Raw genomic sequence first — 21436 nt, forward strand, 5'->3', positions numbered from 1 at the left:
CCTTTCAATACGGCTCGGCTTAGCACTGCTTCCGGGTGAGGGAGGGAGATAAAAAAAATCGACGAACGGTTTCTCCGAGAGAGCGGGAAAAAGGCAGGCCGAGATGGAGGAGGCGCCGCCGCCGCCGCCGGCTGCTGCTGCTGCTGCTTCCCCTCGGGACTGCCGGGTGCGGTGCTGCTCGCGGCGCCAGGCGGCCGAGTTGCTGGGCTACTGCCAGCCTTTCGTGCGGAAGCTCGGGGAGGGCCAGCCGGTGGAGGCCGAGAGCTTGGAGCAGGCCGTGGGGGAAGCGATCTGGGTAAGGGCGGCCGGGAAGGGGGAGGCCCACACGACCCCCCCCCCAAAAAAAAACACAACCGCAGCTTTCTGGGTTTCGGGCGGCGCGGGTTGCCCAGTTTCTAAGGCGTATCAGATCCAAAATCATTTCTCTCCATTGAATGTCATTGAATTGCTTGTGAAGCCTTGTTCTGTGGTGCTGAGATGTCTGGTGCAATAGTTTCTTTTTAAAAAACTATTACTTTTCCATATATAATAAAGTGTTATTATTACAGTGGTACGTCGAGTTACATACGCTTCAGGTTACATACGCTTCAGGTTACACACTCCGCTAACCCAGAAATAGTGCTTCAGGTTAAGAACTTTGCTTCAGGATGAGAACAGAAATCGTGCTTCGGTGGCGCGGCGGCAGCAGGAGGCCCCATTATCTAAAGTGGTGCTTCAGGTTAAGAACGGACATCCGGAACGAATTAAGTACTTAACCCGAGGTACCACTGTATTTATTCTGCCTTTTTGTCAAGGCGGCTTTAAGATGAAAGAGAAACAAATCATTGCAATACAAACATCACTGCTCCAGCCGTTTCCTTAAATATAATTTTAAATGCAGTAAACCACAACAGCAGCTAGCCTTGTCATTTTTTGAGGTGGGAACAGGGGAAGCATATTGGCAGCTTAAAATTAGAACCATGGCTTAGATGCATGTTAAAGGCTCTGACCCAATAAGTCTCTCCAGATGTTTCCTCTGAGGCAGTGGTGTTTTTCTAGAAAAAGAGGTGCTGGAACTCGCCATGAACGCCTTCCTTGTTCTGCTATACAGTGGTACCTCGGGTTACATACGCTTCAGGTTACAGACTCCGCTAACCCAGAAATAGTACCTTGGGTTAAGAACTTTGCTTCAGGATGAGAACAGAAAACATGTTCCGGCGGCGCGGCGGCAGCAGGAGGCCCCATTAGCTAAAGTGGTGCTTCAGGTTAAGAACAGTTTCAGGTTAAGAACAGACCTCCAGGACGAATTAAGTACTTAACCCAAGGTACCCCTGTAATGGCAGTGGTGCCCACCTGAGATGTGCCAAAACTGAGTTCCAGTCTTGATTTCTTGTTTCTCATCTCATAAGGAGATTAATGGATGCCAGGTGTAAAAGTATAGAGGACTCATCTTGACTCTGGCAAGACCATACCTGTGAGTACCAGGAATTTCTTGAAAGGCCTGCTGCAGAGCACCAGCATTTAGCAATTTCTAAATTAGCAGCGACCAACAAAAACGTCATTATCTCCTGATGAGTTACATGTTGATTTGATTCACCCATTATTCCTAAAAAGATTAACAAAGGAGTTTGGTTTATCTTTGTATTTGCAATAATTCCTGATTTCTGTAAAATCAGCCAAAGATATAGATAGGGAGGGAATTAGATAAGTGTATAAATATTTAAATACATAATTTTGACCATAATCAACCAGTAATACTAAAACAGTATGAACATGGATGAAACCAGAAAACATACAGAAAATGCTTGTTTGAATAACAAGGTTCTCAAGAAAGGGAGCCCATCAGACCTCCCCAGGGAGGATATTCCACAGGTAGGGTGCTGCAATTGAGAAAGTACTGAGGTGCTGTCCTTGGTACCTGTCAAATAGATTTCCAGGGCAAACAGGTCAGAGACCAGGACCTTTGATGCTGATCATAAGGCGCTTGAAGGCTCATATGGGTGAAGGTGGCCTGTTAAGGTTAACCCAATATATAACATTAATTCTGGAAATGAATGAAGTTATAATTCAGTGGCTGAAGTTTCATGAGTCCTTCTTTCAGTACTAGGAAAAACAGCCCCTGTAAATTTTCATGGTTCCAGGATCTGGTTAAAATAGTGATATTATAGATGGCTATTGTATAATTCTATTAAAAAATTGCTTTTTCTAAATATTTAAGGTTGTTCACATACAGTGTATTACAGTGAAAGTATACATGTTTATTTGGAAGTCCAATTGAGTTAAATGAGGTTTAAACCTGGCTTAGTAGGTTATTTTAGGAGTGCAGCCTTTGTGATTCTTGCAGCAGACGTATTGACTAGGCCAGGACTATCGCCATATTACAGGGTTGTATTTTTTCTCTTCAGAGTGAACTGAAGTATGTTATAGTCTAAAAAAAAGTTTAAAATAGAATGTTAAACCACAAATGATGCAGACTACCTTGTGCCTTAAAAATAGAGCTGAACATTACCTTTGCATGGAGATGAGGACCATTCCTGCCATGGCATCCTTGTTTTTGTAACCTGAGAAAGGCAGGAAAAGCATAAGCTTATCAAACTTTTTTTGTGGGGAGGGGAAGCATTTGACCTGGTGCTTAAAAATTGCCTAGGCATGGTATATGTGCTGAGTCCTAGGCTGGTGAAGTAACATTGGCATGATTTGCATGTACTGTAACTTTATGCCAGTTTAAAATAAACTATGGTTTAATTTGAAAAAGCAGTGGAATGGTCCCCCTCCCCATATATAGACCACACATATAGCACACACAGTCTCACACATACACACTTTCATACATGCAAACATACACATCTCTCTCTCTCTCTCTCTCTCACACACACACACAGAGAGAGAGAGAGAGAGAGAGAGCGCGCACTGTGTCTTTTCACAGCTGGGAGAAATACTGCCTTTTGCTTTTCACAGAATGTTTTGTGAAGATTAAAAGGAAGTTTTTTTTAAACCCCCCTCCTCATCTAGCTTCAGCTTTAAACAAACAACAGTTTCCCAAGTTTGGATGCAACAATCCAAATGTTACTTCAGCTGAAATAGTCACATATTTTTTCTGTGTTTACTTCTGTCTCTACTTCTCTCTGCTGTTTCCCCTAATATTTCCCCCTTACCAACATAAAGGCACTGTTTGCATTATTTTTTGCTCCAAAATGTTTTGGGTCATTCTTCTGAGTCTGTGTGAATTGGTTGTAAAAAGGATGTGAAATAGATTCTCTGTTCAGCCTTATCTGTTTATGAAGGCCTTTTCCTATGGTACTGCTGGCCTATTATTGGGTGGGGGGGGTCTCTGTGACAGACATCCTCACTTAGGATGGGTGCTGGATAACATGCCTGCTATTTGTGTGTGTTCTTTGGTTAAATCCTCTCTGTAGTCCCACAGCAGGGACTTTGATTTAACTGTTTGTGGAAGCATGCTTGTGAAGGGACTCTGACCACTCAGTCCTTGCCCAGAAGAACTAAGAAAGAATGAGGCACTTTTAAAACAAAACAGGAAGTTTATTTGTCTACACATAAAGAGGTTATAGCTTAGTGGTTACTTTTGCAAGGCACAATACTTTGTTTCAAATAGACACTCTCAACAGAGATGGTTAATAACTATCTTAACACTTCCATACTGTAACTGGGCAGAGAAATTCTTTCTAGAATGGTTATTGTTTTACGCTACAGTGGTGCCTCACAAGACGAAAAGAATCCGTTCTGCGAGTCTCTTTGTCTTGCGGTTTTTTCATCTTGCGAAGCAACCCTATTAGCAGCTTAGCGGATTAGCGCTATTAGCGGCTTAGTGGCTAAGCGGCTATTAGCGGCTTAGCGGCTTAGAAAAAGGGAGAAAAAAGCGAAAAAATTGCAAGACTCGCAAGACGTTTTCGTCTTGCGAAGCAAGCCCATAGGGAAATTCGTCTTGCGAAGAAGAAGAAGAAGAAGAGTTTGGATTTGATATCCCGCCTTTCACTCCCCTTCAGGAGTCTCAAAGCGGCTAACATTCTCCTTTCCCTTCCTCCCCCACAACAAACACTCTGTGAGGTGAGTGGGGCTGAGAGACTTCAGAGAAGTGTGACTGGCCCAAGGTCACCCAGCAGCTGCATGTGGAGGAGCGGAGACTCGGACCCGGTTCCCCAGATTACAAGACTACCGCTCTTAACCACTACACCACACTGGCTCTCAAGCACTGGCTCTCAAGCGAAGCGCCTCAAAAACGGAAACCCTTTCATCTAGCGGGTTTTGCGTCTTGCGAGGCATTCGTCTTGCGGGGCACCACTGTATACATGAAACACTTCCTGCTTTTCCTATAGCCCAACCTTCCCCTCTGGTAGATCTTTGTGTGCCCAAAGATTGTCTGTTTCCACTGACAGATAAAACTTAAGTCCACTCAAATAACCAGAGATTCCTTCTGCCCACCAAAACAGAAAGTCCCTTACCTGAAACCCAGGTCCCTGTCCCTTTCGGACTGTTAAGTGTAAGCATCTATTCCACACACTCTTTCCTGAGTGGCTGAACTACTAGCCATCTCCCACTGGTTGTTGGGTTACCAGGAGGCAGACCCAAGGCCTGTCCATCGCAGCCTCTGTCTCCAGAGTGATGTGAGCCAGCTTTTCTCCATAGCTGGCTACTACTAGAAGTAGGAAAAAAAGGTGACAGAATAAGGTAGGTTATTGAGTGTTATATTGCATCAGTAGATTAATTAGCATTTTTAAGAGTTCTGATGTATACATTTTCTACAGAACTTCGAAACAGCTGTACAAGAGAATATTACTGTTAACGGACTCCCATGGCAGGAGTCATCAGATGACCCTCAAAATGGTATGTGAACTTTTGAATATATTTTTCTTATTTCTGTGCTGACTTATTTATGTTTTAGTCTTCTGCCTATGATCCCCAAGAAATGTATGAACAGAGGGCACCTGCAGGTGCCTTTTAATATACCAGTCCCCTGGCGAATAGACATTTTGTTGTGGCAACCGCAACCCAGGTTTAAGGTGCCATTTGGCACCTAGCTTAAATATCTTGAGTTTCTAACAGTGGTTGGGAACCATATTTTTAGGTGAGGCAAAACGATATCTGTAAGCTGCCACACTTCAAAAATAACTTTTTATAATTTTTAAGTGTACCTGAAGCAATAGAAACATCTGCGGGGAAGTTGCATTAATTTTGTGTGTGCAATTGATGGATCTTTTGATATTCTTTTATCATCAATTGTACAATACAATGTTAATAATAATAATAAGTTTGTGTTTTTTAAAAATATTGTCAGGTTTTGTTATTACTTTATTTGGACTATTTGTAGGAGTAAAAAAGCCCCCAAAACTTCCTTTTCCCAGGATTTTCTTTTTTTTGGTGTTACCATGTTTGTCCAGCAGAGGATGCTCAAAATACATCCTTGGCAGTAGCAGTACCTCCATTTAAGAGGGATAGCCAAGTTAGTCTTTTGCAGCAAAATCAACAAAAAGTCTTGTGGCATCTAAAAGGCAAACAAGCTTATTATGCCATAGATTTGTGAACTAGAGGAAGTAGATTCTGGCTTATATAATAATAAATGCTCTTTGTGCTTTATGCATCTTCCTTACCTAGAAGCTGGTCTGTTAGCCATTTCTTTAGGCAGTAATTTTGCAAATAATTTTAGTTTTTGAGTAAATCTTCTAAATTAGATGCCTGGTTTTTAGAATGGAAGTACAGCTAAAAGTTTTGCTGTCTTAATTTAATCACTTGTTGCTATGAACCTGCTACCACCTGTTGGGAACAAGAAATGCCTTTGGCTTAAAACTTTGCTGTCACTAGGGGGTGTGTGTGTGTGTGTTTAATGCAACTTACTTTGATGGCATCTCCCTTTTGAAGCTGTTGTTTTCTAGTCAGATGAGGTAGATACCTTTCTGCTCCAGTTCCCTCACCACCCCAATTAGCAGTTACAGCATTTTGGTAGTTGTGAACTCCACCTTTAATTGTACCTGAAGTTGCGCAGTTCAACAACTTGGTGTATCCATCTTCTCTGATCCTTCTCTGCTTTATACTGTGCTGATCAGATCAAACCTAGAGTACTTTTTCTAGTTCTGGGTACCACAGTTTCAAGGAGGGCATTGACCATTTGGAGTGTTCTCAGTGGAAGGCAAACAAGATGGTGAAGGATCTGGAAACCAAACCAAATCCCTATGAGGAGCAGTTGAAATGATTCATTATGTTTAGCCTGAAGAGGAGAAGATAAAGGGTTGCAGAGGAGACACGCATGACAGCAGTCTTTCAAGCATTTGACAAGTTGTCATACAGAAGGCTATGCTCTGCCTCCACAGATGGAGGTAGTAATGATTCTGAATACCAGTTGCTGAAAGCAGCAGGAGAGGAGGGTGTTCAGGTCTAGCTTGTGTGCTTACCACAGGCATCTGGTGAGCCAGTGTGAGAATAGCATGCTGGACTAAATGGACCATTGGCCTAATCCAGCAGGCTCTTTTGATGTTCTTTAGATGGAGCAGAATTGCATCTTTGCTCCAAGGCACAGGACTAGAACCAATGGGTGGAAATTTTAGGGAAGCAGATTTCTGCTGCACATTAGTAGAACCTTTCTCAGAGTAGTTCAACAGTGTTCAAAAGCTGTTCAACAGTGGAACAGGCCACCTTGAGAGGTGATGGACTATCCTACTCTGGAGGTATCTGGCCTGAGGCTAAAGAGCCAACTGTCAGGGATGCCTCCTGCATTGAGCAAGTAGTTGGACGGTTTGACCTGCATCCCTTCCAACTCTATGATTCATAGTTCCACATATCCCTGATCAAGATGGATTCAAGTACAGTGGTACCTTGGTTTACGAACTTAATCCGTTCCGGAAGTCCGTTCTTAAACCAAAGCATTCTTAAACCAAGGCGTGCTTTCCCATAGCAACATGAGACTCAGTTTACAAATGGAACACACTCAACATACTCTGTTTCCAAGGCAAAGTTCACAAACCAAAACACCTACTTCCAGGTTTGCTGCGTTCTTAATCCAAGTTGTTCATAAACTAAGCTGTTCTTAAACCAAGGTACCACTGTATAATACATCTTTCAATTTTTAGTTCTTACCTGGTAACTGAAGGTATCCTTGTGTGTTTCTCAGGGAATGGGGTGGGGTGATACCTTAGCCACGCATTTCTCAAAGCTCCTTGGGGGATCTTTAAGACCACTGGGCTTGGAAGAGGAAACATTTTTTTTCAGAGATATTGCAAACAAGACTTTCACATAGATTGTCCAAATAATTTTACATACCGTATATTCATATCTGTCTTGTGAATTAGATACGGATATCAAACTCCTTGAAGATCAGCTTGATGAGTTAATAGTGGAGGTGGCATCCAAACGCAATCAGTATCCCAGAAAAATTCAAGTGCATGTGGTCCAAGCACTTAAAAGAAAGCAAGAGTTATTGGTGAGTATCCTTAATTCTTAGTTCACTTGATTCATTTCAAAAGAAGAATGTTGTTCATCTGTTGCTTATGAGTAGGCCAGCAGATACTTTTGAATGTTAGAAAGAAAATGTAAATTCTAGCTTTTAGACTACATGAATTCCTCTCCCTTAATTTCGCTGTACTCCAATTAGGGAGATCATGTCAACAATTGCTGTAAGGATTGATGAAGTTTGTGCTGAGTGCACACTTGCCCTACAAATGTATTTTAGAATAATACCTTTAAAACTGGTTTTTCAATGCAAGGGTTTTTTTTTTGTACCACCAGAATATGTTAAATGCTTCTTGGGGGAAAAATGTTGTACTGATATCAAGTGTGAAGTGACACCACTTTTGGTAGTGCACATAGGGCCAAAGATATGGTTTAGCATGTCCAGGATATGGTTGCAATTAATTTCTCTTTCTCTTCATCTTCTTGGGGCACATCAGTCCTTCCATCCTGAGTCTGATTTTTAAAAGTGCAAAGTGTATAAACATTAGTTCCAACTTTGCCATTAAGTGCTGAGTCGAATCCTTAAATTGAAGGTATTGATGAGTTATAAACTATCACAGTATCTGATTCTGCTCCTTGCACCCATCCTGCAGGTTTTCCACTAGTGAGCATATTTGCCTAAATGTTGCTCTCAAGAATGTATTTAGTGAAATGCCATCAAATTTAAGTTTACCAGATGGACATAATAATGAATAGATAGTTCCTAGCTGCACTGTGTCTTCTGTTCCTTACTGTTTTCCTGCTGCAACTATTTTAACCTCTCAGATGCCAGCTGTGTGCAAGCTACTTTTCAGTAAAGAAAAGCTTTCCCCGTTTCCACTCTGTATTTTTTATTTTATCAGCACGTGTTGAAAGCTCAGATTCTGTGTGCCTCTTACAACAGGCTCTAGTGTGCATGAGATAGTGCACAACTGTGTCGTCAAATCTTGGTGACAAAGAAGTGATCTGTGGGACAGAAAAGATGCCTGCACTGGTTTCTGATTTTTACTTTTATTTTAAGAGAGAAGGAGGTGACATACAGTAAAGCTATCAGTGGTTACTAGTTATGATGTTCACCTTCCACTGTTGGAGGCAGAATGCCGCTGAATGAATACCACTTGCCAAGAAACACAAGTGGGGAAAGTGACCGTGCTCTCAGGTCTTGCTTATGGGCTTCCATCTGGCATCTGATTGGCCACTGTGAGAAAAGGATGCTGGACTATAAGGACTGTTGGCCTAATTTAGCAGGCTGCTCTTACATTCACTTAGTTTTTTGTGCCACTTCCTAAGCCTAGCAGCAGAGGGCAGTGTTTGGTCATTCTTCTAAATTGCATTAGAATTTGAGAATGCAATTGTTTGATAGTTCAGGTTAAAATTTCAAGTGTATTATCATGGCAGTACAGTGGTACCTTGGGTTGCATACGCTTCAGGTTACATACGCTTCAGGTTACAGACTCCACTAACCCAGAAATAGTACCTCGGGTTAAGAACTTTGCTTCAGGATGAGAACAGAAATCGTGCTACGGCGGCAGCGGGAGGCCCCATTAGCTAAAGTGGTGCTTCAGGTTAAGAACAGTTTCAGGTTAAGAACGGACCTCTGGAACGAATTAAGTACGTAACCAGAGGTACCACTGTATTTAGGCAGTCTAGATAAATGAGGAAAATGGAACTGCTTTTGGTACTTCTTTGTACTGGAACAAGAATGCTGGATGCTGTTGGATAATCCTACTGTATGCCTATCAGAATGAATTCAATTCTCCATTTTCCATACAAAAAGAATCAGACACTCTCAGTTGTGAATGATGTCCTGTTGTAAGCTTAATAAAACTCAAAGCAAGCCAAATACTTAGCAATGGAGGTTTTAAATAATATATTTGTTCAGGCCGAATTGCTGCTATTAAGATGAATGTATTGCCAAAAATGTTATTTTTGTTTCAAACGCTACAGATTGTGGACAAAACGGAGTGCTTCCGGAAGTGGCAGAAAGATATATCTAAATTTGTCTGGCAGGGCAAAAAGCCCAGAATTAAGTTTAAGATATTAACAGATGCGAAAGAAAGAGGGGGCTTTGCCCTGCCAGACTTAAAGTTGTACTATGAAGCCGCAGCTTTCTGCTGGCTAAAAGACTGGCTACTTCTTGAAGACACTGACGTACTGGACCTGGAAGGTTTTAACAATGCTTTTGGTTGGCATGCATACTTATGGTATGACAAAGTTAAGATCAATAAGGCCTTTAGGAACCATATTGTCAGGAAAGCAGTGTTTAACGTCTGGACAAAATATAAAGACTTATTGGAAAATAAAACTCCAAGGTGGCTTTCACCTCTGGAAGCTAAGGCCCGAAAAAGACCCAATATGAAGGCCAAATGGCCAAAATATTGGGAAATATTAGAAAAAGATGGAGACAATTGGAAATTGCAGAGTTTGGAGAAAATGAAGGATAAAGTGCGAGACTGGTTACATTACGCTCAGATTAAAGAAGTTTTTAAAAATGACAAAAAGTTAGGGTTCCAGGTGGAGAAATCGAAGTTAGAAACAGAATTGTTAGAACCAAAGACTAAGGTACTATCTAGAATGTATAACTTGCTGTTAAAATGGAATACACAAGACGAAATGGTTAAATCGGCTATGATAAAGTGGGCGCAGGACATTGGGCATAACATTATGTTTGAGGATTGGGAAAGGTTGTGGACCACTGGGCTGAACTTCACCGCATGTAATGCTCTGAAGGAAAATGTAATGAAAATGATATATAGATGGTACATGACCCCAGTTAAACTTGCCAAAATATACCATTTGTCTGATAATAAATGTTGGAAATGTAAAGAAAATGAAGGAACATTCTTTCACCTCTGGTGGACATGCCCTAAGGTGAAGGCCTTCTGGGAAATGATATATAATGAGCTGAAAAAGGTATTTAAGTATACCTTCACTAAGAAACCAGAGGCCTTCCTTCTGGGTATTGTCGGCCAGAAGGTGCTAAAGAAGGACCAAACATTCTTTATGTATGCAACAACGGCAGCAAGGATACTCATCGCAAAAAACTGGAAAACTCAAGATCTACCCACACTGGAAGAGTGGCAGATGCAGCTGATGGACTATATGCAACTGGCCGAGATGACTGGCAGAATCCGAGACCTGGGAGAAGAGAAGATTGAGGAAGACTGGAAGAAATTTAAGATGTATCTACAAAAACATTGTAATTTGGTTGAATGTTAAGAAGGATGCTAGATTATAAAAAATTGGCCACCACTAAATTAGATTTATTTGATGATAAGTGAGACTAAAGAAAATATAAATTTTTTTGGAAGAATTGCTAGATTATATTTGAATGAGTGGACACGAGATTGTAAACAAGTTGATAATTTGTTTGGAAAAACCTTTTAACGATGTAAATGGGAGCGGGAGATGCGAGGGAGTCCAAAAAAGTGATGAAACTATGTTTGTGACAGAAGTAAGATTGTTTATTATTTGTGCATTCATATTCAAAAACTTTAATAAATATTTATTAAAAAAAAATAAAAAAAATAATATATTTGTTCATACAGGGTTGCTATCGACCTCTTGCGAATCATCAAGAGATAAAAGCAGAACCTTCTCAAGGTAATGGTTTGAAATGATGAAATTATCGTTTAATGCTAGCCTGAAAATGTCACCATTGCAAAAATAAAAATAAAATGCTGCACTTTTTCATATTCTCAACAGTTACAATTTAAAACACTTACTGCTCTGTTCACTCTTTTCCAGATAGCCATGTTAATCTATTGCTTAAAAAACAGTGCAAATAGCACATTTATTAAGGCATAAGCTTCATGGACTAGAGTCCATATCATTGGATGCAAGAAGTGTTATCGTAATTGGTAGGCATATATACACACAGTTGTAGGGGTTTATTTTTCTCTCTCTATCTGTGTGTGTGTGTGTACCTGCCAGTTTAGCTGTTACACCTGACTTGGACTCTAGTCCATGAAGCTAACGCCATAATAAATACGTTAAGTCACTGAAGCCTCTTGTTTATTCTCTGTGGGCAGTAGTGGCTTTGTTTAAATATTTTAATTTATTTAAATGTTTGGGAAACCATCTCTTTGTTGTTTTTACTGTGCTAAGCTCCTTAGAGGCTGTGGTAATTGTTGTTAGTGTTATAATAATATTTATTTATATCCCGCCTTTTTCCTTGACAGGGACGCAAGGCGGCTTATAGCTAAAATAGAAAAGAGCTAAAAACCTAGATAAAAAGCAATCATTAAAAAACAATTAAACATTAATAGAATATATATATATATTCTATATATATGTAGTGTGTGTGTATCTGTGTGTGTAGATAGATAGATGGATGGATGGATGGATGGATATGGATACATAGATATAGATATATGACATACAGATCATTACAATAAAAACATCATAGCACCAGCCCTTTCTGGACACCAACTCTGAATTGTGCCTAGAAACACACTGGTATCCAGTGGAGCAATTGTAAAACAAGCCCCAGTCAGCAATTTGGCTGCAGCTCTTCAAGCCATTGACATTTCGGAGCACTTTGACTACTGTTCCAGTGCAGTCATTCTGCCCCTTTTTTCTAGCCCATGTTCTGTTCTTCAGAGGCACGGCTTTTCATTTCAAAACTCTTCAAGTAGGGCACTAAACAGGAACACAGGCTAGGAGCATAGCAGTCTCTGCCTTATGCCAGGCCAAATTCTTTGTCCACTTACTTGCTCCACTTATTGACAGCAACTGTCCAGAATCTTTGGCAGAGGTCTTTCCCATCCCCTGCTACTTGTTCTGGGATTCTCAGCATTGAGTCTGGGATGTTCGGACATTGCATGCAAAGCATTGTGATACCACTGAGCTACAATCTATCTTCTTGGTTAGTAGATTGTGTGTGAATTCTGGTTAGTAGATGGTGTAAATTCTGACACCCCAGCAGGTGATTATCATTAACACTTTGTTAAACACGCCCTTAATTTAGACCAGGGGTTCTCAAACTTTTTTCTCTGGCCAGAGAATAAAAAATTGCTCGCCCCACACCAATTATTTTTATTGATAAGAAAAGCATTGGAAAACAAAAGGAAACAACTCCTAGCAATGCTTGATTTGTAGCATAGAACACAACTACTTTATAACATGATCATGGGGCATCCAGAAAGTATAGGACAATGCAGCTAAATAAGAACATGAATCATTCCCAATATATAATTATAAACAAGCTTATTACAGATGTACCTTAAGTATGTACACAAACTCCATGCTTGAGCTGTTTTTTTCCGGGTAATCTCATTTAGATTAGGTCTAATTTGAGGCAAACTCACTCTCATCTCCTCATCAACACAAAGAAGCCTTTCTCTTTTCTGATCTTTCATATTTGTCAGATTTGAAAATCCCTGTTCACAAAATTAAGTCGTGGAGAACTGTAGAAGAATAGCCAATGCTGTTGAATAAAGGCATGGATACTGCTCCTGGTTGTGTATGCATACTACACTGAAATGTTTAAATGTGTCTTTGATTGTCCTTGAATCTTCTCGCCACCCTTGCCATCCTCTGCCCTTTGAGAACCTCTGATTTAGACAAATATAAAGTTTTCCCCCATCAAATTTGGGTTGAGTTCTGGTGACATTTTTTCTGGCTTAGAGGAGCTGCTGCTTCCTGTGCAGCAAAGGATCCCCACTCCCACCCCCATATCTGGCTTTGGGTGCATTTGTGCTAGCAAGTTGCACATGTTTCCAGAAGTTGCGTACAAACTGCATTAATCCTGTGGACTCACTGGGTGACTTGAGGCAAGACTCTTTGTCTCTCACCAGTAAAAAGTCAATATTAATTATTTAACTTGCAAAGTATTGTAAGGATGAGTATTTAGAAGAATTGTGAATAACTTTCAAAATGAAAAGAACTATAAATATGCTTTAGTAACAAGCTTGAGTCCTTTTTTGCATATCACAGACAGTGCCCAGCAGTGAGTGCTTCTTAACTTTATGTCTTAGCAGAGCAGAAATACAAATTACTAACAAAAAATATCGTACAGAATTATGCACTGTGTTCAAAGTGTTTATTTGCATAGTTTCTGGGATGTTCATGCATCCCTGTTTAGTAGCTGGTGGCCAGAAACCAAAGATATTTAGATTACTCACTACCTCTCATTTCCTTTTTTCATTTCCCTGTGCTTTGAAAGCCATGAACGTATTTCTGTTACTAAATATCAAGCACCTTTAATATACTGTCAAGTAACAATCTCTCCAGCGTATCATATCATATAGGAACTGTTGGGCTGGATCAGTTCAGATGATGCAGTTCTCTGTGTTCAAAAGAGGCCAGGCGGATGCCTCTGAGAGGTTCGCAACCTTTAGTTGTTTGTAATAAACTTGTACTCCAGTTTCTAGCCAAGATAGACAGGTACTTCAGTCTCTGCAGTGATGGGCAAGAATGTCCAGCACCCAACTGTTTAACAATAGTAGCAACAAAATGATCCCTTGAACATGCTGCTGCTACCCTAAGTTATATATTGCTAAAATGAAGAAAGCTTGAGATAACAAGGAGTGGATTTCTGTCTGGAAGCAGTGGGAGATTTATTCAGTTCTGGTACTGACAACAAATTGTTTTGCTCTACATTATTCAATCTTGCTCCAGCTTCAAGTATGTGGATCTTGGGTTGCTAGAAAAATACCTAGTAGATCTTGTAATCCTGAAGTCTGCCCACTGCTGCTCTAGCTTGCTGCAGCTCCTGTTATTAGTGGTCCCACTTTTCAGATTGAAAACTGAGGAGAAGAAGGAATATTTTTTTATTTAATTTAATTTACATACTGCCCTATACCTGGAGGTCTCAGGGCGGTTCACAGAATAAAATCAAAATATAAAACCACAAAATACATAATCAAAATAAAAACAACAACCCAATACCCCTCGTAAAAACCCACATTTTAAAAGGCATAGGATGTCAATCAAATCAACCAAAGGCCTGGTTAAAAAGGAATGTTTTTGCCTGGCACCTAAAGGTGTATAAGTTCACTCAAGCGGCTCGTGGGTGAGCTGGAGTTTGTAACGTACAACATGCCTTGAGGAGTACAGGAGTAGCTTATTGAGGAGCAGGAGGGACAGAGAAAAATAATGGAGATAGAGGCAGGGGTAAATGGATGAAGAATGGGTGTATGTTTCAGATGAAGGGTTTGAAGGTGGTACGAGTAGTGGTGTCATGCAGGTGTTCAATAAGACAGCTGAAGCTGAAGAGAAAAGGTATGAAGATCATTGGCAGGATTGTAAAGAGATAAACAACTACCTGACATTTAGAAGATATCTGAAGGCAGCCATGTTCGGGGAAGTTTTTAATGTGTGACATTTTAATGTATTTTTAATCTTTGTTGGAAGCCACCCAGAGTGGCTGGGGAAACCCAGCCAGATGGGCGGGGTACAAATAATAAATTATTATCATCATCATCATCATTAATTCTCCCACATAAATTCTGGGGTGCAAAAACCATGCAATCCTGGCCCGCCTGCCCAATTCACAGAGGACTATCAGAAGATGTGAGCTGACCTAATAGGGCACTCCAACTCTGTGGCAACCTCCCAGACACATGGAGCCAGTCTGTCAAACTCCAGTAACTGTTGCTGTTTTCTGGCTCAGAACTTGTGGGGGAATTGTGGCACACTTGCCCACAAGGTAACTACGTTGTATTGTCCTATCAAGGCTCCTTATTGGAAAACCATTGTACCTTTGAGCAAGGGATCACAGGCGAACGCTCCTTAGGGTGGCTTTTATTCCCACATAGATTTTCTTTTTTAAATAATATTTATTAAGTTTTCCATTTTAATAATCCAATAAAAACGACATTAAAACATTCCAAGTTACAGTACAATCAAGAAAGCCAAATATAAATGCCAAATTATATATCTTTGGGTGACTTCCAATGCTCTGAATTTCACGAAGTGCTGATCATCTAATATCACATTGCATTTCTTAGTTAGTCAATAAACCATTCCGATGTTAATCCTTCATTTAATTTAAGTCCCACATAGATTATGTCCTGTCTGCCTTCTCCACTGCTAGTAGACTGCAGATTGTCTTTATAAGTTTGCTACTCCTAGTATTCTTTCTTGAGTGAAGTGTTACCTTTGTGTCAATTCTTTCTGTGTTAGCACTTTTAATGTATGGGAAAGTACTCAAGGAGTCATTTCTAGCTAATTTCATTTTCTTTTTATTATTACAACAATATCAACTTTTTTTTAATGCTTTTAACGTAATCATCACATTTCTTATAATTTCTTATTTCTTCCTGAGTTTGACCCAACAGTGAAAGTTCTTGTTTTGCAGCAGGTGGGATTTCCACTTCTTTGTTTCTGGCTTAGCTTTTTTTCACTTGCTAGGTTTCTGTTGACAGGAAAGCATATAGTTGCAACTTCACAAAGTGAAAACTAGGGCTGAGCTGGAACTTCTTGCATGCTTTTGCTTTTGCTGAGGTCAGCTGAGCGAGCTGTGCAGTCCCCCAGCTAGCTGGGAAACTGCCAAATCGTTTGGGGAGTCTTGAGGCACGAACATTTTTTGTTCATGAGCCTGTTCATGGATTCAGAGAAATGGTCCACCCTGTTGAAAGGGCAAGATTCAGCACAATAATGCACCAAATCCACAAAACGCTGCTGAGGGCCTTTAAGAAAAGAGCCCGTTGCAATTATGGCAATCGTCTTGATTTCTGTTGAACAGGGCAGCTGTTATCCAAAAAAACAGCAAGCGCCCAGGCTTACATTTGCCTGCAAAGAAAACTGCAAAGGTTTGCCTTCTCAAGGGGGTTGTGCGAAATCCATTTGTCTACCAGTTGACAATGCAAATGTTGTTGCTTAGTGTCCTGGGCTGCAGCTGGTGGCTGTATTTCGGGGGTTGTTTTGTGATGCTTGCCCCTTCTCTTTACCACAATCTCTGCCACTTGAGGATGCCTCCCCCAGCATTTGCTCACAGAACTGCTCTCGCAAGTTACTCTGCGAATTGGGAAAGGGTATTCATGAGTCAGAGCTGATTCACATTTTGTGCTGCAAACGTGTTTGCAGCATTAACAACGTTAAGTGCAAAGTGTGCATTTGTAAACACTCAGCGGACATGTGCTGAGGAACCTCTGTAGATCAGAGTTCCCAGCACCTGTTCACCTCAAGCTTACAAACATGCGTCGGTGCTTTAGGAGGCTTCCTGATGCAAACACACTTTCCACATAAAAGGCAAGCTGACCCAATATTGCAAATGGGGCAATCTGATTTGCATAAATTGCATTGCTAGTAGAAATAATTCTCTTAGCCTTGGTTCATATCTTTAGGAACCAATACCTATTTCCCCAGGGGCCTGATTGCATGACTTCTCTCTGCCTGAGTGAAATCATGTGAGGGGCCTTTTGCAAGAATTGTATTTGCCTTGTTCATATGGTAATTTAACCTGCACAGTAGTAACAGGCCACTTCACAGGGAAATTTGAAATGGTGCTTGGATTGAATGCTCTCTGGGGCACAAGTTATTTTATGCATTACTCAGTTTTCTCCTATGTACATGTTTTGAGTTTAGGTCCTCTGTGCCTGTTATGTGTTGTACATGTAGTAATTATGCACTTATAAATGATCTCTGGTACGCGGGTGGCGCTGTGGGTTAAACCACTGAGCCTAGAGGGCTTGCCAGTCAGAAGGTCGGCGGTTCGAATCCCCGCGACGGGGTGAGCTCCCATTGCTCGGTCCCTGCTCCTGCCAAATTAATAGTTCGAAAGCATGTCAAAGTGCAAGTAGATAAATAGGTACCGCTCCGGCGGGAAGGTAAACGGCGTTTCCGTGCACTGCTCTGGTTCGCCAGAAGAGGCTTAGTCATGCTGGCCACATGACCTGTACGCCGGCTCCCTCGGCCAATAAAGCGAGATGAGCACCACAACCCCAGAGTCAGCCACGACTGGACCTAATGGTCAGGGATCCCTTTACCTTTACCTTTAAATGATCTCTAGTAATGAAGAAAAACCACAACCATAATTGTGAAGCAGTCTTTACAATTCTGTTCCATCGCAGCTAGAAATTTAGTGGAACTCAATTAACATTTCCCCCTTTTCAGTTTTAAAAGCTTTAAATAAATAAATATTATTATTATTATTATTATTATTATTATTATTATTATTATTATTATTATTTATACCAAGCCCTCCCCAGCCAGGACCGGGCTCAGGAAGGCTAACATCAAAACACGCAATACATTAAAAACACAAAAATCGAACAATTGATTAAAATACAGCTTAAAATCAAATTAAGATCAGAATGGCAACCCACGAATTATAACTATAGGGGTTGGGAACATTAAGTGTGCACCAGGCCCCAACTCTTCCCATCTGTGTTATTTGTGTGAGTCTTAGCTATTTGTGCTGATCTTATATGAGCTGGTGGGAAGAGTTAGGGTTGTACTAGATAAATAAAGGTTATACTAGAGCTGGATTAAGCAGCTTTGTGTTTATGGCAAAGAAAGTATGATTTCAGGCAGGAAGTAAGCAACCTAGATTTATAACATGACAGTTTAATATCACAGGCTTGACTCAGAGAATCTTTTCAGAGGGTTTTCAAATAGTAAGCAAGCAAACAAACAAACCTAAACTTTTTATTATGCCTAATCTTGTAAACAAACCCACATAATTTACTAACCCATAAAAACTTGAATCAACCCACCTGTCCACATTGTACTTAGGCTAGTCATTTGTGATTTGTGACTGTGAGCAGTCTGTAATGTTTCCTGTCTGGTCAACTGGAAATGATAGTTACTTATCACAGATAGCCATGTACAAGCATGCTTTCATTTTTTTATATACAGTATATTTTATATCTTACATTTTAAGCCAGTTCTTTATCCAAGGAGCCCGGACTCTCTCTGTGTGTCCATTGTATCCTCACAGCAATCAGGCGAGATACTGTGACCAGCTAAAGGATACATAGTCAACTTCATGGCTCAACTCAAATCCCCCTGGTCTAGTACAACTCTCGAACTGCTATATCACATTGTTTCTTTACTTATGTGCTGAGTGAATAGGAGTTTGCTCAATTTCAAGAGATGCATCCTGTACATGTTCATGGATTTTTTTCCTCTTAAATTGTTCGGTAATCTGGCCAGTGTAGAAAGATCACTGCCGAAACCTATTCGGTACCATTCCTTCATGCTAAAAACTTTTGATGCTTTCTCAGTGAAATAAAGTATTTTAAAATGATGTGAAATAGTGGAGACTACCCGTAATAGTGCTCTTGTAATCCTTTTTTTGTACTTTGTTGTGGGCAAATGAATTTTCTCTCCCTTTTATAGGATATGAAATCATTTTGTTTCTTTGCAGATTCTCGTATGGCCGACTTGAGGCTTTCAACAAAAACTGCATCCAGGGACATTGGAGAGTCGTTTAAGGTAAGATCTGGAAGGGGAAGCAAGAGCTACACAATCAGCTAGGAGCATTTATACTTATTTTCAGATATTGCCATAGAACAGTGCTGAAGCCTTGCAAATGAATGCTGAAATTGTGAATCAGTATCAGTGAAGGTTTTGGCATCCATGGTGGGTGCGTTAATCTTTGAATCCGACTGTTGTTGAGTTTGCAGTACTGCAATTCATACTTGTTCCTTTTTCACTAACTTAAAACCTGTTTTGTTCTCCCCACCCCAGTCTCTGTCATCCCTTGTAGAAAAAGCAGAGGGTTTCTCAAAAGCATTGTCTATGCAACCAACTTTGGGATTATGCAAACTCCATCAAGAAATCTGTTCTGGCTCAGAAGTGAAAAAGGCGGATAACATTGAAGTCAAAGATCTTTTGTCGCAAGTGGAAGTCACACCCCCAGAAAGTGGTACCAACAATTCCATTCTACTGAAAAAAAAGAGACGATCTTATTCCCCACAGAAACACTACCCACTTCGAGCAGGGGTAATTAATCTTGATACATGAAAACTTTTTTGTGGGGGACTACTGTGTAGCCTCCCCTGCCCCTGAATCTGTCCACATAAACATAGACTGGTTCGCAAAAGCATCAATATTGATGTCGCCTGGAATCTATACCACCAAACTGATCTTAACTGGAAGTTACAGAGTTTTGTTGTTGGGTCCTCTCATATAGCTCTGAATACTTCGCTGGACCATTTCTTACTAATTTTGAGCATTGTTCTTTGAAACCTGAGGCTGCTATACTTTTGCTGTATTATAGCAGACTGATCCAGCTACAACGTCTTGAGCTGCTTACAACTTCCGAATGGTCAGGGATCTCCAGGGCGTACGAGCAGGAAGCTGTGCTCTAGTAAAGCTCAGTTCAAGCAGAAGACTCCATGCCACGGGGAGCAAAGAAGAAAGCTAAAAAAACAAAACCCTGCTTCAAACGTCCAAGTCTTTTGACATAGAAGGGCTGGTGGATCACAGCAACAGTTTGCAATTGTGTGTCAGTATTGCTTCAGCATATAGTTTATTTGCACAGGTTTGTTGCGAACATCAGGAGATAGGTGCAGGCAGAACTGGATGTTTGGTTGCAGAATCAGTCTCCACTAAACATCTAGGAAGTGATGGAGGAAGGCTCCAGTTTGGAGGTTGGCAGGAGTGTTTAAGCCATTCCACACTTGCGTCTTCTCCTCTGCATTCCCTTTCCCAACTGCTTTTCTCCTAGTTACAGAACTAATGCACTGAGGATTCCTGCTGGGCAAAGGTTATGTAGGGGACGAATAGCAAGCGAGGAAACGACTAAGGATCTGTTGCATGCCCACCATTTCTTCCTTCCAAAACTGTTTAAATGTTTAATGGCGAAGCAGGTGCCAAAACATAGGTCTGCCACCAGATGTGTTGTTTTGTCCTGAAAAGTAACCTGGAATATATGCAACATTTGGAATTGTAAGGGAATTCTTGGCTTGCATGTATTGTGACATCTTGAGACAGTGTTCATTATGGTGTGTATATACGTCTGCCGTTAACCTTCTTATGGTCTCTTGAGTACTGCCCTCATCTGTACCTCAAGCGTACAAGGTTTAGGATTACTAATCCATGTAGATCACAGTATAAATCTAGAATTCTCATAAGTTAATTTTGAGCCATGCTGCTTTTCTGTCAAACTTGCCAGTACATCTTTGTTTGCCGTTCTCACAAAAAGTGGAAGAGATGGCCTCTTTTAGGGGTCTCTTTAGAACACAGTGCCTGATCATAGATGGTGCTTGCTTGATGGGCAGTTCGACTGCTGATCACCTAAAGCCAGAGGGGAATGTACTTTTGAGTTGCATCTGCCTGCTGAAAGGAGTGGAGTGAGCTGAAACAGAATTGTTTGTTCTGAACCTGGCAGCGTATATTCAAGGAGAGCTGTAAAAAAGCTATTTTGAATTTGGGGGTACAGGACTTGTATGCATGCTTGCTTTGCCACAGAATGCTTGGTCAGTGTGTACATTAGTACATACATTACTACACTTACTTAGCTTCCCCTGCCTGTGAAATTCCCACCATTTCGGAAACAATATATATACAGTTTAAAACAAGACTACATTGGTGAGGCTTATTTATGAAGTACCTAAATCAATGTTATTATCAGGTATTGTTTTCTTTTTTCCAAGTTGAAATTTACTTAGAATTACATTTTTTTCCTGAAAATGGAGGAAAAATGCTTGCCTCAATGTTAATTATTGTGGGGTAAATCCATCTAAATCATATTTGGAGTAGATTCATTAAAATCAATGGATTTAAGCTAATCATGTTTATTTCAATGGGTTTACTCTAAATATGACCTAGTTGGAGTCCATCCTGTTTCTTTTAAAAAATATTCATTAAACAGTCTGGCCAAAATACTAGGAGTGGTATCTGAATGGTTGGTAGTCGTTAGACATGCCCATTAATGAAAAAAGGTCTCCTCTTAAGTATGTCTAACATACTTAACATCACCTTAGAAACATATTTAACTCTGCTCTTGAAATTCTATTTTTAAAGATTGTGCTTGTGGAATAGGCCTTGCACAGTGAACATGTACACTTGCCTTGTCTCCTTTGTAAAATGTATATTTGTATATAAAATACATTTTTTGTACACCACA

At 40.5% G+C, this 21436-nt stretch overlaps 1 protein-coding gene across 1 annotated transcript; it reads left to right on the forward strand.

Annotated features, from left to right (window-relative positions):
* The first annotated feature begins 5 nt into the window (after nt 1-5).
* On the forward strand, nt 6-21436 carry NSL1 (NSL1 component of MIS12 kinetochore complex). Its single transcript, XM_081855007.1, has 6 exons — nt 6-295; nt 4743-4821; nt 7278-7408; nt 10965-11019; nt 18731-18798; nt 19054-21436. The coding sequence occupies exons 1-6, from the start codon at nt 104-106 to the stop codon at nt 19327-19329; spliced, it is 801 nt and encodes a 266-aa protein (XP_081711133.1). The 5' UTR covers nt 6-103; the 3' UTR covers nt 19330-21436.

The sequence above is a fragment of the Podarcis erhardii genome, assembly GCF_964252035.2.
Source record: "Podarcis erhardii genome assembly, chromosome: 3".
NCBI lineage: Eukaryota > Metazoa > Chordata > Lepidosauria > Squamata > Lacertidae > Podarcis > Podarcis erhardii.